Here is a 17,838-nt window from a genome sequence, read left to right on the forward strand (position 1 = left end):
TCAACATTCAATTGCCTACCCAAATTTTTGACTTTTATTGACCAAAAATAAAATTATAAGTAATTCAGACAATCACACGCTACGGATACACTAAAAAGTAATCAAATTCTTTTACAAAAAATAACATTATTAAATTATTATATTCACCTGAAACTGACCGACGACAATCTCTCACAAAGATTGGTGGCATTTCAACAACGCACTAAGCTACTTTCGGGGATAGAAAAATTGTGGTGTACTATATATATTTTTTATAATTATTGTCAATAAGGTCTACATTTTAAAGTCTATACGAAGTGAAATAGTTAATAATGTTTCATGTTTTGAATTAAACTGTTTTTAAAATTTCATAATATCTGGAATGTTTACTAAGTATCACAAAGCCAAGGCACATCGAATGCCTTATATTTAGAAAATTAAAATATTAGTATAGATTTAAAAAACCTACATATTTTATGACAAATATATTATATTACAGATAAAAATGTCGCGTCTGCTTATCGAAATTTAAAAGTTAATAAGTTTAATGGCACTAGTTCAAAAAGTGTTAGATCCATAGATAATAATTTAATTAGTAAGCAAATAATTTACGGAAGCAAGAAATGATAACAGCGTAAAATACGAGAAAATAATAACAGGATACCAACCATCTTTTATTTGCATAACGGATTTACATGGAAAATAAATTTTCAAACGCCTACCATTTACTTCATAGCACTCCGCCAATGATTCTTTGTGAGAGAATGAAAATGATTGCTTGTTAGACATGGAAACGAGATTTGTTAGTTTAAATATTAACATAAGCTTTGAATGGACTTTCTTTGAGCGTTGGCCGCTAGCCTAGACCACTTGTACGGTTGCAAATGCACTAAAAGTAACTTTCTTTGGTGGTTCAGCGCTGCACGTGCGCACAACTGATCGCTTTGGTCCGTCGTTCATCTTTAGCACGGGTTTGAGATTCGTCACATCCCCATGTGACTGTGCCTTAAACCTGCCTATCGTACTCCCGGTGCTAAGATCCCTTAGTTTATTCGTCAACCCCGTGATCTTCGTCGAGAGGTTGGAGTAGTTGCTCTTCTTTATGTCGTTCTGCTTCTTCGGCTCGCCCTTCTTAGGTATGTCTAGGTTCTGGAGCGAGACGTACTTTCTGTGGTCTGCGGTCATTAGGTTTCTTTTGTTTTCTGTGTTCGGGCGGGGTAGTCGGGGAGGTCTTTGGGTGTAGTTGTTGGGCCGAAACGGCAGGGGACTGTGTTTCGGTTTGTTGTCGTTGGTGAGGCGGTAATACTGTGGGATGGGGTCGAGCCTAGGTGGTTTCTTGAGTGTGAGAGCCATCGCGGTCTTGGTGGGCCGCGTGAGGCTGTCGAACGCCGTGGTGGAGAACTGGGACCGACTGCTCTTCCATTCTTCTCGATCTGACTCGTAGCCATTGTGACCTGGAATTTGAAAACGAACATTCTGAGACACAGAGAGATTTGACAATTTTACTAAGCTAGAGTCTAAAATTTTGTCGATTGAAAAGTTTACACTCTGCATCATACTAAAGTTAGTTATCTACTATCATAAGGTATCGTCTTAGATAACTTTTTCTATAACCTGCATTTTTTGCACAGTATAAGGTGGTATTTGTTTTCTATAGCCGCTAGCGACTGCACATAAGTAACAGCTATTACTATAGTTACTAATTTAAGGTTCCATAACTCCAAGTCTATGATGGATATGATATGTCAGAGAATGAGGTAACCGAGGTGATCAGCGTGACGGCTAACTGGCACGTCGCAGGAAGCGATACGTGCAAATCGAACTCCGCGGGAGCCGGGAACCCGACCTGCCCTTCACGCTCGGCTTATGTCACACAATATCACTTACGTTACCCTCACCGAGTGCGTTTAGATGTATTTTGCCCCTATAACGCCTTTATGCTAACAGTGTTAGGGTCAGTTTCATATAATCTCCAAATGTAATACTTTGACCGAGCTGTAGATAAGTTGACCAAGGATGAGTGTGTATTATGAAATAAATTGATAATTTGGATTGTGCAGGTATAAAAAGATATCAGCGGACCCAGAAAAATAGAGAAATCTTTATATTTATGTGTTGATGAAATATCAGCTCGATATAACTTAGACAGGTTTTGAAATAATTTTCATAATCAACATCATCTTTCCATTTTATTTGTAAGCAACCCTTTATGTTCTTTGGCCACTGCTAATGCAATTTCTTGGTAGCGTATCAGACCTATCCTTATATTTATTTATTCAATAAGTTTTTTTGCAGTTACTCAATACCTTACATGTTTGGCTCGTAGTAAACTTTGAACTAGCCTTGCCATTTCGACAAAAGATCTGTTAAGATTAATTGCGTAAGTTTACATTTTTAACATCTTCTGTGATACCATCTAACATTCGCGCTAGACTTTCAGAATGCAGATGAAATAAAGTTTTAATTAGCTCGGCAAGTTTATCGGCTTGTTAAAGTTGTTCATTAATTTAACATAAGAAGTAGAGAAATGACCTGACATGTAATCAACAATAATTAACAGCAATAGCATGCATTTGTGAAATTGGCACTAAAAATAGTCGAAGTTAATCGTTTCGTACGTGATTAATTCTATGTGTTTCAATTTAGTAATATTGAGGAAACTATTATAGTATTATGATCTTGTTTGCGGAAATCATGCAGCTCATTTCGGATTACGTTTAACGGTTAAAATATAACTAAAATAGTAATGTACAGGTACTAAGATATGGTACGTTTTTAGTTTGCATTGTAATTAGATATATTATATAGTGTATTTGTGACAAAATCTTTCCTTAATCGGATAAGTAGACATTAGTGATTCAAAGGATATTGAATGAGTAATTAAAAAAGGTAATTTTCTAATTAATTTACTTATTATTATTAATGGTTGTATTCGTTTCACCGAAATTCGTTTGTCGCGGAGAAAAAGTACTTACCTAAATTTTGCAAAGTTTAAAAACTAATTATCTTTTTTTGCCAGAACTCAAAAATCTCCAATCAAAATTTCATCAAAATTGGTTTAGCGATTTTTAGGTGTAAAGATGTAACAGACAAACACGTTTTCGAATCTAAAATATTAGTCAGTATTGTTAGTCAGTATAAGGAAGAACTATTTTCGTTTTTATGAAAGAGCTAACGAACTGAATTGAGTTATCAATGAAACATGATGGAGCAAAATGTTTACAATAAATTTCAAACATGCAAAGTAAAGTTATTTGAAAGACACGATGTCATCAAAATCGACAAGTCATTACTGATTAAGTACACAAATTTTACAAATACATCTTATTATGAAATATTTTGTGTCTTTGTCATGTAAAACCTACTTCCAAGTGAAGAGGAATAATATAATGAACTAAAAAGTACTAAATATCTAAATTACTCTATAATAGTGCCTTCTTCAGATTTCTTCTAAATCTTGAAGTATTTCTGTACATACTACAGTCCACATTACTTTGAAGTCGGTACCAGTCCCAAAAGTTTCAGATATTCTGACATTGACTGAACTCACGATTAAATTAGCTGGTACCGACATCAAAATAATGAAGACTGTAGTATTTACAGAAATAGTTGAGATTTAGATGAATTCTGAAATAGGCACTATTTAAGAGTAATTAGAGTTATTTAATACTTTTTAACCGACTTCCAAAAAACGAGGAGGTTATATGTTCGGCTGTGGATTTTTTTGTATGTTCAACGATTACACTCCGCCGTTTGTGAACCGATTTTCGAATTTTTTGTTTTGTTGTATTAGGTTCCATTAGTTCATATATATATAATTATTGTTTTTACCTTGAAATTCGGTTTTAATTTTTTGTTAAAAATAATAATTTCACTCTTTTTAGTTATCTACAAGATACGGCTTTATGAGTAAATAACTACTACGAATGTTAACTATTCACATTATGTTACTGTAAGCGAAATTGTGGTAAATGCTTGCAGTTATCTAAGCGATGCTGCAATTTCCAGACTTTTATTTTAAAAGGTTCAGGTTCTGTTCAGTGTTTTTGAATCAAGAGACACCTTCGTATGAAATTTCACTTATTTGTAACATATGTTTAAATTACTAGAAACAACTTCTTAACCACCATGTGTGTTTTAATAAATTTCAACGATTTACCTCGACTGCTCGTCATAGATCCCATAATCAGATCACCACTTTCGTAATTGTTATACAAAATTTAGATTATATCCTGTACAACAACACAAGAATTTTAAAAATCGGTCCACAAACAGCGAAACAAGCATCAAAAACAGCTTCGATGCAAAATATCACGAAAAGTACCAATAATTGGGTCATAATGTGATGACCCATGGTATAATTATGGTTGTTATGATGATGATTATTTAAATTGATGTATTAGCTTATGCTTTCAGTGGTTTTAACAACGCCAAAATCCCCGAACCAGTATCTATAAGGATTCAAAAGTTCTGTTGGGTACCTTCGGATCCAGGGTATAACCTGGTGTGAAATCTTACTTTTTGGTAGCATCTGCCTTGAATACTTCAGAAAAAATTATAATCACTATATGTTTCCATACAAATTTCAAGGAGTCCCCTCGATTCCTCAAGGATCCCATCATCAGATCACCATTTTTGAGAACATGGTACCAAATTCGAGTTAAACCCTATACAACACAAAAAGAATTTGCAAGTTGGGCCACAAACGGCTGAGTAATCGTTGAACTTACAAAAAAAAAGATACATACAGCCGAACGTATTAAGTCCTCCCTTTTGGAAGTCGGTCAAAAAATAAGTATAGTAAGCGAATTATTTGTTGTTCATGAATGTAAGTAAGTCAAGTAGATAAGCATATATTTGAACAGCAAGACCTCCCATTGCGATATTAAAATCATTGACTCAAAAATCTGTCAATTTAGCAATTTCGAAATTTAATTATTATGCAATACGAAATCATTTTCGATTGGATAAACTAGAATGTAGACTGTAGACTGTAGAGTCATTTGTCGAGTTTCACCCGCCGAAGAGAAAATCATTTCATGATTTACATTTGATTCGAGGCAATCCTTCCGCAATATGCAATCCTGGCGTGTTAGGAAATACGTAAGTAAATAACAGTGGTGACTGGTTACACAGACTTCTTGTAAAAACAGCGCTGATGAGATTCCCTAGGTGGGCTAGATTATGTTATTATTTATTACAGCATATTTTTAGAATATAGAAAACTAGGCTAGTTTAGTCTTACGCCGACGCGAAGTATCAAATTCTGGGAAGCGTTTTTGAATTACTTGTAGTGGTTTGGGCTGAAGTCAATTCACTTATCGCGAGATTAATGTCGGACAAAGTTCATGTCCAGTTAAAAATTAACAAGACTAATCAAATTTATTTCTTGAGTAATTTTGGTTTTATTACTTTGAACAAAAAAATATTGGATCTGGTCAAAATCTTAAATTAAGCTCATCGCATTCTTTGATGGTACCATTCTTTTTATTTATGGACATGTACGTTATACGTAGTTACGTACTCATAATCCATTACTGGATAAGCTTAATAAATCAACATTAGCAACGCGGATACGATGTAATGGAACTTGGAAGTATAGAGGTAGACTAATGGTCGTCAGATATATTCTCATCGTACGTGACCTCTGCTCGTTATGTAAACAACTTCTTCAGGTTGAGCCACTGAGATGTACGAAACGTGACAAAATATTGCTCATTAAAACGGAACAGATTGCTACAAAATTGCAAAAATATAATGTTTTAGTTTATCTTTGTAGGTCAGTTTGAGTTTGAGTCTTTAATGCTAAGACGGTGAATCTAGCGTATAACGACCGGTTTCAATAACTCCAAAAACCTTAACCAACCATGTTACGGGTGCTAAGCCTGGCTACATAGATACTTAAACTCTTACCCACTTTATAACGTGTATACAGACGAAAAATTGCGAGTCTCTTATTATCAGATAAGAATATAATATTGTTTAACTGTAACGTATTATTAGACCGTGTAGATTTTTATGACACTTTAAAGATTTTCAACCAATTTAAGTAAATTCCGTCTCTTAAATTTAAAGTCATTTAGCTTTGAAATGCAAACGCCTACGGCATAACGTCTTTTTAGTGTGTTGATTCTGACAACAAGTACAAAGGATTGGAAATCAAGTTTGGCTAACAACATGGTGTGTCGACAGGAGCAGTTCTTCTTGAGAACGACATGTACAAACAAACATGTCTTCGCAATTTTGCGCAATCACTCAAGGGCGTATCTAAGTCACGTTTGATGCGCGCTTCTTGTTTTTTATCTGCTTTGGTTTTTACGTTTGCCTCATTTGTTTTACATGCATTTCACGATTACGTCGATGTGGTTTAAATTTGCAATCTTCAGGATTGTTTTTGAAATTGGAAAAAATATTCTAAACTAGACGACGCTTGCAACTTGGTGACACCGAAATTCGTTTATTATAATTTTCCACAATAAATAAGATTCTATGTCCCATCTCGTACTCTAAGTCAGGGCCCGATCTAGCCATTTAGCCGCTCCGGGCGAAGATCATTTTCGCCGCCTTTTTTTAAATGGGAGGATTATTTAAGTAAAATACTCAAATACTTCCACTGCCAAACTTAAGGTAGGTCAGCTGGTAAAATTCTCAAACTTAAGTGGTGGATGGCTAGGTTGGAAGATAGGAATAAGTCAATTTCGCTGCCCCTCATTTTTGCCGCTCTGGGCAAATGCCCGGCTCGCCCCCCCTTAGATCGGGCCCTGCTCTAAGTTTCTGCATACCGTAAGTATCGTGAGTATCGTGAAGCTGTTAAAATAGTTAGGCAGTAAGTTACCTTATCCGATAACAGTCCCTACTCAATAATAAGAAGTTGTTTGTTGTCTACTCAAGAATACAATATAATTCAAAAACACGATCATAGTTTAATCAAATCGAAAACAAGTTTGTCAGGTCGTGCGAGACACTTGTTTGGAGACATCTCTCTGTCACGAGTGTTGTCTAACTTTCATTAATGTAATTAATCAACAGAACTGCTCAAGACACGTCTGCGACCCGCGCCCCAAGGCTGCGACTTGTTACTTATTGCGACAGGTTCATAAACCCATGTTCGAAATTGACTGCATTTCCATGTAGAGTCATTGAATTTGTGCCTATTAATCTTAGATTAATATTTTTCTATAATGTTATCGTTGTGTTTAAAACATGTAAACAACACTAGCAATTTAAAACGCGGAAGACAAATTAAATTGAATCAAAATTCTAAAATAAGCTATCTTTATTACAGAAATAAACATAGGTAGAGCCATAATAATTACTTTGTTTTTATTTACCTCTATTTTAAATAGATCTAGTTACCAGTTTATAAATCAAATGGAGAGTCTTCAACAGACTTCCTGAAAATAGTTGATTAAAGTAATAGGATAACTAAATAATTATTTTCCTAGGATGATGTAGAGGAAACTCGCAATTATGTACGTAACCTAACCATGCTATTTCCTGATTACGATAGATCCGAGTTCCACGACATTACGCAAGTTAATTATTATCGACTTTTAGGAGTACACTTTGAGGGAAGTTATTATAACTCACCTTTATTACTCGCGGACCACAGGCTACTGTTGGTGTTTATTTTTCTAGGTTTCGTGTCTCGAAAGGAAGGCACATCTTTGCTCTTATTGTCTTTTGCAGGATCCGGCGTTCGCTCGACATTCACTCTAACGAACTCCCCTCTTAAAACTTTGTACGATTCGTTATTATATAAAACGGGCGGCTTAGGTTTTTTCTGAAACAGCTTTTTTCTGTCGGGCTTGGCTACGTCGATATCGGGGAAAATAATACTGTCTATTTCTGAAACGTCCTTCATACTGCTTATTCCGATGAGACTCAGAGGTTGGTCGAATCGGGACAGGCCCTTCTGTAGGACGGACAGGTGTGTGAGCCCGTCGTTGTCCGTCAGGTCGTACTCGGGCTTGGTCTTGTCGTACAGGCTATAGTCGTCGAAGCTGTGCTTCTTGTAGTTGTAGGTGTCGATCGGCTTCTTCTTCGAGAAGAGGCTCTCCGTGCTGGTGTAGTTATGGATGTTCATCGTCAGCCTGTTCCGCATTTTGAAGTATTTGTACGTGAAGTATATCCTCTTGAAGTCCTGCTCGTTCTCGAAGCGAAGCGCGATCGCCTCCTTGTTTAGATTCTTCGAAACATAAAAGACTAGAATGTTCTCGCAGTTTGGGTAGTTCTCGACGTTGACGCAGTTGGTTATGTCGTCTATGGGTATGTTCTCGTATTTGTTCCTGGCGTCGTAGTCCTTTATTTTCTTGTCGTCGTCGTTGCTGTCCTCTTTGGTGAGGAGCTGCAGCTGGTCTTTCTCGTTGAAGCCGACGATGACGTTGTAGTTGTTGGCGGTGGTCTTGCCGAGGGTGGCGATGTCGAGCTGCTGGTTGGCGGGGAGCTTCTGTCTCGTCACCACGGATGCGTAACCACCGCACCGGGTAGTTTTCTTCACCGTCATTTTTCTGGAAAGACGAAATATTTTATGACACCGGTTTTTACGTGACTCCAACAAACAAGATTTAATATTTACAATCTTGGACTTCTGATATCAATCTTGAGATTCTTGAGCAACGAAACGAGTAAAAAATTGCAATACAAAATTCCGATTCATTCGAAATATCTTAAAATTAGTTTCCACACTGCCTAATTATGATTTAGTTGAGGAGAAAACTTGTGTAACAATAGATCGTTGTGAGCGTGCGACATTTGGGAAAATACACACTTCCTCATTTGTTGGCGAACATAATTAATTGTTATGAAAAGTTCGGTGTTGCCCAATCCATGGGATGCAGCGTATTTTGAGTTCAACGTATAAAGTCTGAAACATTCTAACATTATCTTAACGTATGTGTATGTGGTAATTACTATAAAATCGCAATTTTCATAACTTCTAAGGAATATTAAATTTATGATGTCTATCTCTAGAAATAATCGGCCAAGTGCGAGTCGGACTCGCGCACGAAAGGTTCCGTTTCTATATATAGCGAAAATTGTGTTTTTGTATGGGAGCTCTCCTTAAATTTTTATTTTATTTTAATATTATTATTAATTATTAAAGTACACATATAATTAAGACAGCATACAGCCTGGAGACAGACAGACGGATGGACGGACAGACGGGCAGACAACGAAGTCTTAGTAATAGGGATCCGGTTTTACCCTTCGGGTACGGAACCCTACAAATGAGTGTTGTAATGAATGGTGACTGTGCAATAAAGTGCTAGATTTTGCAAATTGTAGCAACAGGGGTCAAAGACCTATAAGTTTTAGTAGTTAGCACTGCGCAATGAGCACTAACATATTGTGATAATATCATTTTTGTGATGTTATCTCTATAGCCCGACTTTGTGTAACATCGTACTCTTCGCGAATCTCTCACATTTGGACCATTCAATATAAAGCGATTGTTGTGAAAATGGTGGGTATTTACATAATATAGTGCATTTCCGAGAGAAATTAGTTCACAGATCTAAATCGCACTTTATGTAACACCTAAGCACGTTAACTTTAACCTGTGCAGATGAGCATTATGTAGATTCGAAGATAATATAGAATCATTTAAAAAGTTATTTAAACTTACATAAAATTTGCCTGTAATGTATGTGCAAAAGGGATTTATTCTCATAAGGAGATAAACATTAAATTAACAGATTTACCCAAATGGGCAAATTGAAAAACGCATCGCATGCTGCCACGTTGCAATGTGAACTGACCCTTAGTCCTCGTCAGCCATTTACTTTAGCCTTACTAATCCATGAAAGCTCGATAAGGAAAAAAACGTATCCATTTTAATACGTTTAATAATTACTGCTCTACATTCTGGGTAACGTTTTATTATGTATAATTTTACTATGGCGATAAGAGTTGGACAGACATATCAAGAATATAATTACTAGGTCAGAGATGAGTCAAAGTGGAAGTGGTTTTGACTTCCGACTTCCTCTGATGTTACGTGTAAGGCATTGTATACACTGTCACAAGAAGTCGCGGAAAAGCCTTTGTATGTAAATTATCCAAAGTCGAGACTTGTATTACGAATTTTAATCATAAATAATGTTGGTATTTCATAAGCCAAATATTTCTATAGTTTGCTCTCATGAATATTGAATACATAATAATTAATTTATCTTAATTTCTTACTTCAAAAGTTTAAATTAAAATCTTTCCCGTCGAATCTATTAACCCAGCCCCTTAAGCTCACCGGTGAGCGAGACACAATAGAATAACAATAGATTTCCAAGAATACACGATCGAAATATTAATGTGAATTAAAATATTTTCCAATTTTAAACATTATATTAGTACTTAAGTAGGTTTATGTATATATAAGGTTTAAAATATATATAAATATATATTATACGTTGGCGTTCTGATCTATTTACGTTTTATAACTTTTGTAGCGAATAATAACTTAATGCAGGTTAATAAAACCGAAAGTTATTTGCAAAAAGTTATACATATACTTAATATTATATCATTGTCATGATACTTAGCATGGGATAAGACGACGTCATGTACACTGCCTACTTTATTCAATTGTACCTCTATATCATTATGTGTGCTTACTAATGAATTTTAATTTTGAATCAGTAACGACATTACCAAATAATAATTAGTTCATTATAATCTGTGAATTTAGTACAATTTTTGTCGTGTCTACAAACGGCTTAAGTTCACATACGACAGTTCAGCCTTGTCGCGCGAGCTCTTTATACGGAAAACATATTTATATGAGCACCTTGACAGCAATATACTGTCTTATCGGGAGATAAGGACATCTCGAGATAAAAATAAACGACAGTCAGATTTCCTTATGAAGCTTCCTATGATTCATTAAGCCATAGTATTTTACCTTAACTTGACCATAGCAAGTTGAAGGTTGTGAAGTCTGCTACAAGTGGTTTGCAGATGTACTTGGGGTCATTTCCTTGTCTTGTACATGATAAAATGAAAAATGAGATTAAAAAAAACCGCTTGTGTTTTGCCGCGCGGTAGAAAGCCATGGGGTCTCCCCCCTTCTTCTTTAAGTGTGGAGTTAAAAAGATTTTAAAGTTAAGAACCACTGACATTAAGGCTAAAACTTAAAATTTGACTGATAAACGGACTTAAAAAGTAATGCCACTTAATTAGCAAATAAGCATTTCGAAACGACCGAAACAGTCATCCGTTTATCGCGGTTTGTCCGGGTCACAAACGAAGAAATTATCTTTTATAGTGATTTGATTTTCATACATTTTGATTTAATCTTTTTTAATCTTTAATTAGCGCATTCAAGCCAACATACTCTTCAGGTTTATAATATTAAGTATAGATTTTTTTTTATTATCGCATGACAAACTCGAGTCTCGATCTAAAAGACTATAAAAAGGCTCATAATATTGGGACGATGCATAGTATAATATAATGATAGTGATGATGATGATGAATGTAATTTGCATAGTAGCATATGCTTTCCGTTCTTAAAACAACGCCGAAACTCCCAAACTTGTATTGCATCTATAAAGAATCAGGAGTTCTCTCAGTACCTTCCGAACCACGGTATACCAGGTATACCTCGGTGCAAAATCTTACTTGTTTGTAGCATATGCTTAGAATACTTCTCACGAAACCGAAGTCACCACATGTTTCCCCATAAATTTTGAGGAGTTCCCATTACTTATGGATCCTTCATCAGATCACCACTTTTGTGAATATAATACCAAATTGGGATGATACCCTACATACCAAAAGAAAAATTTTGAAAATCGGTTAACAAACGGCGGAGTAATCGTTGAACATAAGAAAACGAACATAACACCTCCCACATATTGAAAGTCGGTTAAAATTGTAGCCTATGTGTTATTCTGATGTATAAGCTATATTATTGTAAAGTTTCATTAAAATTCGTTCAGTAGTTTTTGCGTGAAAGAGTAACCAACATCCATACATCCACACATCCACACATCCACATATCTATACATCCATACATGCAAACAAACTTTCGCCTTTATAATATTAGTAGGAAGTAGGATTAGATAAGTTTTATGTACATACAAAAGAAGTTTGAAAAAATAACTCTTAGTATTTGTGGGAAGAGAGTTTGTGTTGAATGCGTTGCGCTTTTCTTGATACTTGAATTTTATAGTTGCGTTCGTCTAGCAAGATTTTAATACAAATTGGTAAATTGACCTTTTGGCCACAGGCCAGGCCATCTTCATCAGGCCAATGACCACATTGGACAACTGACATAGTTTGCCTAAGGATCTACATTTTCAGGTCAAATTGATACAAATAACTTGTAATAAACCATTTTAAAACGAAATGTGTAGACCAGTTTAAACTATTAAAATGTAAAGCTCCATTTTAACCAAAGTGTATTTTGCTACAATTTGCTAGTCTTGAAATACATAATGACAAATTATAACACCTTTTAGAATACTACGGTTGGGTTGCACCAGATATGGTTATAGTTAAGGCTAAATTTAACTTTGACCTTAACTTTGACCGGAGAAATTGACAGATGACAGCTGGTCCAACAAGGTTATAAATGAACGTGGGCGCTGCTGGTAAAGGAGATCTGTCAAATATGGCGTTTTTGTATGATGACAGTTTTGGTTCCTTTTTTCGCCACGTGCATTTAAAACCTTGTCGAGCTCTATGGTTATGGTTAAATATGGCGTCTTGATGGCGTCCATTTTTAACTTTAACCAAAGATTTAACATTTTGCATTGTAGTTAAAGTTATAGTTAGTAAAGTTAGTTACGTCCCACCTTACGCGGTGGGACGACGTGGAAAAGCACAGGAGCTGTTTATAGATTGATATCACTAATCGTAATATATAATCTGTCGTACGCGACAGTCTTCGGACGGCAGACGGTAAATATACTTCAATCTAAAATCTTAACTGCTACTTTCTTTCTCTGGGAGCTGGAGATATCTACATGAGAAACATCATACAATACGCATTGTGTGACGACAAATTTATTTTTGCCGGTGACAAAGAAATTGCCTTACAAGCTTTTACATAAATGAGAAATATACCAGCCCGCGTGTTTATTATGTAAAATGTGTTTTGAATTCAGATTATCACGTAATTACATCGTCTAGACAAAATTGCTCGGTAATTTTATATCTGCACTCTGCAGTCATCAAATTGTTGCAAATAGTTTTTATTATTCGTAGGTTGCAAAATATAATTTGAGTTCAAGTTTATTTTCTGATTACTTAAGCATTTTGATGAATATGGTAAAGATATTAGAGCACTTTTTTGCGACATTTTTTGTCTAAAAAATATAGTTTAGAATCTTTTTTAAACTCCAAATTCTAGGCAAAAGTGAGAGTAAGTTCGTCTATAAGTACGCATCGATTGGAAAGCCCAAGTTCGAGACTCTATGTAGAGCATTTCCTTAGGCGTCATTATCACTTTAAATTGAATTAGTATATTTTACACTGTACGGGCGTTAACAAACCTGTCTATCACTTATGAACTTTATTACTCTAGTAATAAGGCCGACGAGTGCTGCAGCTCATACCTGTTCATTTGCGGAGACGAGCGACGTGAGCGAACATTTATCATCGCGTATTACTTTCCCGACATCACATAAAGTAAAAGTAGAAGACCCGCCTGGCCACCTTCGAGCCGCCGCTCACACCGTAATGGGCTTGAAAATTGCAAGCAGGATGTAATTTTGGACAGTATTAAAAAAAACAAGTTGCAACATGGACAATAATTAAAGTAGATAATTGTAAAATTCTTGTTATACTAATATAGACAAAAATAATTTAAACTTCATCTGATCTTGAGGTCAGTAAGTTGAGACTTGAGGTCTTTGAACTCACGCTTTACCTCAGAATTTATCAATGGCTACAGAAATAAATTTAGTATTCAATAAATGATATTCACCTCTGTGAATATCATTTTATTGAATACTAAAGTTGGAAACCAAGTTTGACTACTATTAAAAAATATGCCTCTACATTTTTACTTGTAGTCAAACTTGGTTTCCATACTTATTACTTGTTATGTTTTATGTTAAGCAAATAGTAAAAAAAAAATTATGAAAATATTTTTTTTCAAATTACATAAGCCTCTTGGCACCTATAAACCGTTCGGGAACTAACCCGGCGAGACCGGTACAATTATAATATCATCTAAGACAAACGTGATGTTACAGTTCGGTGTCATAGGCCACCATCTCTATTAAGTGTTAATCAAAGCGGAGTCTACGCGATATGTGACGTGTTCTAACAATCTCATTAAATCGATCCTAATAGATAGTTTCGTTCGCAGTGATTACGCTATAAACAATTAGAAAGCTATTTTAAGTTTTTATATAAAAAGTGATTATAATATTATGGAAGTTATCAGCGTTCGCTTTCGCCTGGCCATTATACTTGGTGATATTGTAAGGCTTAATAATTGTTGAATTATAATTAACATTTTAAGTCAACCCTAAGTAGAACATAAATACTTAAAAGAAGATATTTTAATATCTAAGTCTCTTAATGTACTTAATATATATAATCTATTCTAAATCACATAAGCACTAAGTTATTTTGATACCCAACGAGGGTGTCAAAATCTTAATACTAGATGTGAAATACTTATATCTATCGAATTACGAATATCTAAATATCTACTTAATTAGGTTGGGGAAAAAGTCTTTTCGCATTATAGTATGTATGAACTTGTCATAAAATCTCTTGGGGTGTACAGGGGTATACCAATTGTATCTGGCTGATTTTGATATCAATAAAAAGTTTTAATTTTACAGAAGACAATTCCAAATTCAAATTAGGTAAATGTGAGATTTTAATTTGTTTTTCTTATTGTTAAAATGAGTGATTCTAATGAAGAAATTCAATATAATATTTTAAAATTTTATTACAAAAAAGCTAAAAATGCAACACAATCCGCAAAAAATATTTGTGATGTTTATGGACCTAATGCAGTATCTGTGAGAGTAGCACAAATTTGGTTTAAGCGTTTTCAATCCGGAAATTTTGATATCAAAGATCCACGTCGCTCTGGGCGCCCCCTGGATAAAACTGATGTCATTTTTGAAAAAGTGGAGCAAGATCGACATATTAGTAGTTACGATGTAGCTGAAGAACTGGGGATTGACCAAAAAATGGTTTTGGTGCATTTGAAAAAAGCTTAGTACACAAAAAAGCTCGATATCTGGGTGCCTCATGAGCTCACTGAGAGAAGCCTGACGAACCGTGTACACTGTACACATTTGTGATTATTACGTTACATTACGTCGTAATGAAACCGAACCATTTTTGAAGAAGCTGATAACTGATGATCAAAAGTGGATCACGTACGACAAGAACGTGCGAAAAATATCGTGGTCAAAAGCCGGTCAGGCTTCACAGACTGTGGCGAACCCCGGGTTAACTCGCAACAAGGTGATGCTGTGTGAGTGGTGGGATTGGAAGGGCATTATTCATTATGAGCTGTTACCGCCAGGCAGGACCATAGATTCTGAACTGCAATGCGATTAACTGATGAGATTAAAGCAAGAAGTTGACAGAAAGCGGCCGGAATCAATCAACAGAAGGGGTGTGGTTTTTCACCATGATAACGCTAGACCCCACACATCTTTAGCCACTCAGCAAAAATTACGGGAGTTTAGCTGGCCTGGGAAGTGTCAATACATCCGTCGTATTGTCCTGACCTTGTACCTTCAGATTTCTACCTGTTTCGGGCGCTGCAGAATTCCTTAGGCAGTGCCAGGTTGACATCACAAGAGGACTGCCAAAACCAATTGTCGCAGTTTTTCATCAGAAGCCCCAAAGTTATCGAACAAAATGGCATCTACATTCTAAAATTGTAAATAAACTTTATAAAAAAACCTTTGGATTTTTATATAAAATGCGAAGAAACTTTTCCCCAACCTATTAAATAGCTCGCAAAGGTGACTGACTGACTGACATAGTGATCTATCAACGCACACCCGAAACCACTGGACGGATCGGGCTGAAATTTTGCATGCAGGTAGATGTTATGACGTAGGGATTCGTTAAGAAAGGATTTTGAGAAATTCCACCCCTATTCCACCCCTGAGGGGATGCAATAGGAGAAGAAATATTGTATATATCTTTACGCGAGAGAAGCCGCGGGCGAAAGTTAGTCAAATATATAAGGAATGTTAATATCGAACACTTATACTCACCCTTAGCTTTTACATAAATAAACTGCGTATAAGTCTTAATTAGGAATTCAAATTTCCGGCTACAGAACTACTGACAGCGGTAGACTTAAATAAAGAACTAGCTGGTATATTTTTACCCCCGCAACTCCATAAAAATTCGTTTATCGTGCGGAAACCGTGCTTTTTTCCGTGATAAAAATTATCCAGCTATGTCCATTCGCGGGACTCAAAGTTTCTCTATACCAAATTTCAGCAAAATCGGTTCAGTGATTTGGGCGTGAAGAGGTAATGGACAGACAAACAGGTAGACACACTTTCGCATTTTTTTCTTATAAAAAAAGGGGGCAAACGAGCAAACGGGTCACCTGATGGAAAGCAACTACCGTCGCCCAAGCAGGATACTCGCAACATTAGAAGAGCTACTGCAGGTGTGTCGCCGGCCCTTTAAGAGGGAATACGCTCTCTTTTTGAAGGTTTGCTGGTCGTATTGGTCTGGAAATACTGCTGGTGACAGATTCGTTACAAAGAATAGAGTAGAATAGAGTTATAATAGAGTAGAAAATAATAGAGTGACCAGAGTTTAAAACATAGCATAACCTCATTTCGAAGTTAAAATAGATTCACCTCTTCTAACCAATAATATATCGGTCCATTCGGTCCATATACACTGTGCACTCTCTCTCACGGGTTCACGACGCAGCATCCTAGCCGGTAATTTACACCGGAGAATGTACGGCCAGAGGTCAAACAAGACATTGTAAGGCTTTGTTACTTGCATAATACATTGCTAGTGAACACCGTGACTTCGATCGCTAAACTTAATCCTGGGTACTTAGTACTTGGCAAGTTTTATTTGATAATTTCGCCGCCAAGGAAGATATAATAAATTATAATTAATTGTAAACGAAAAAAAAACAGGCCAAGTGCGAGTTGGACTCGCCCATGAAGGGTTCCGCAGCAGCAATAAGGTTTATTTCTATGATGAAATTAAAAGGCTTTCGATTTATTTTTATATTTCAGTTGATTTTATGAAAGTTAAATTAAGGTTTACTATTTATGACGTATAAAAAGAACTACTGGCTAGATCTCGTTCAAACTAATTTTCGTTGGTAGTTTTTGTAGTAATGTACATCATATATTTTTTTTAGAATTATCATGCCCCTACTTTAGAAGTTAGAGGGTGGGGGGGGGGACACACATTTTACCACTTTGGAAGAGTCTTCCTCGCAAACTATTTAAGTTAGAAAAAAATGATATTAGAAACCTCAATATGATTTTTGAAGACCTATTCATACCCCATACGCATAGGTTAGATGAAAAAAATTTTTTTTTGTTTTAGTTGTACCTATGGGGACCCTTAAAATTTTTGATAATTTTTCCATTTTTGTATCAAAACCTTAAAGCGGTTCACAGACTTCAGCTACTTACTAAGTTTCAATAGTATAGCTCTTATAGTTTCGGAGAAAAGTGGCTGTGACATACGGACGGACAGACAGACAGACAGACAGACAGACAGACAGACAGACAGACAGACAGACAGACATGACGAATCTATAAGGGTTCCTTTTTTGCCATTTGGCTACGGAACCCTAAAAAAAGAACTTTTAAACATTATCTCCTTATCATTGGACTATCTTTGAAATGTCTTCTTTCCTAGAAAAAAAAACAATAAAAA

At 35.6% G+C, this 17,838-nt stretch overlaps 1 protein-coding gene across 1 annotated transcript in view; it reads right to left on the minus strand.

Annotated features, from left to right (window-relative positions):
- Positions 1–488: 488 nt before the first annotated feature.
- The window catches only part of LOC121728150, a 62,666-nt gene continuing 45,316 nt past the window's right edge, over positions 489–17,838 (minus strand). The window contains exons 3-4 of the mRNA XM_042116268.1: positions 7,570–8,489; positions 489–1,433 (exon numbers count right to left, since the gene is read on the minus strand). Coding sequence (XP_041972202.1) covers positions 841–1,433; positions 7,570–8,485 — 1,509 coding nt within the window. The 5' untranslated portion in view covers positions 8,486–8,489 and the 3' untranslated portion in view covers positions 489–840. The remainder of the gene's footprint in view (positions 1,434–7,569; positions 8,490–17,838) is intronic.

Source organism: Aricia agestis, chromosome 6, assembly GCF_905147365.1.
Source record: "Aricia agestis chromosome 6, ilAriAges1.1, whole genome shotgun sequence".
In the NCBI taxonomy this organism is placed as follows: Eukaryota; Metazoa; Arthropoda; class Insecta; order Lepidoptera; family Lycaenidae; genus Aricia; species Aricia agestis.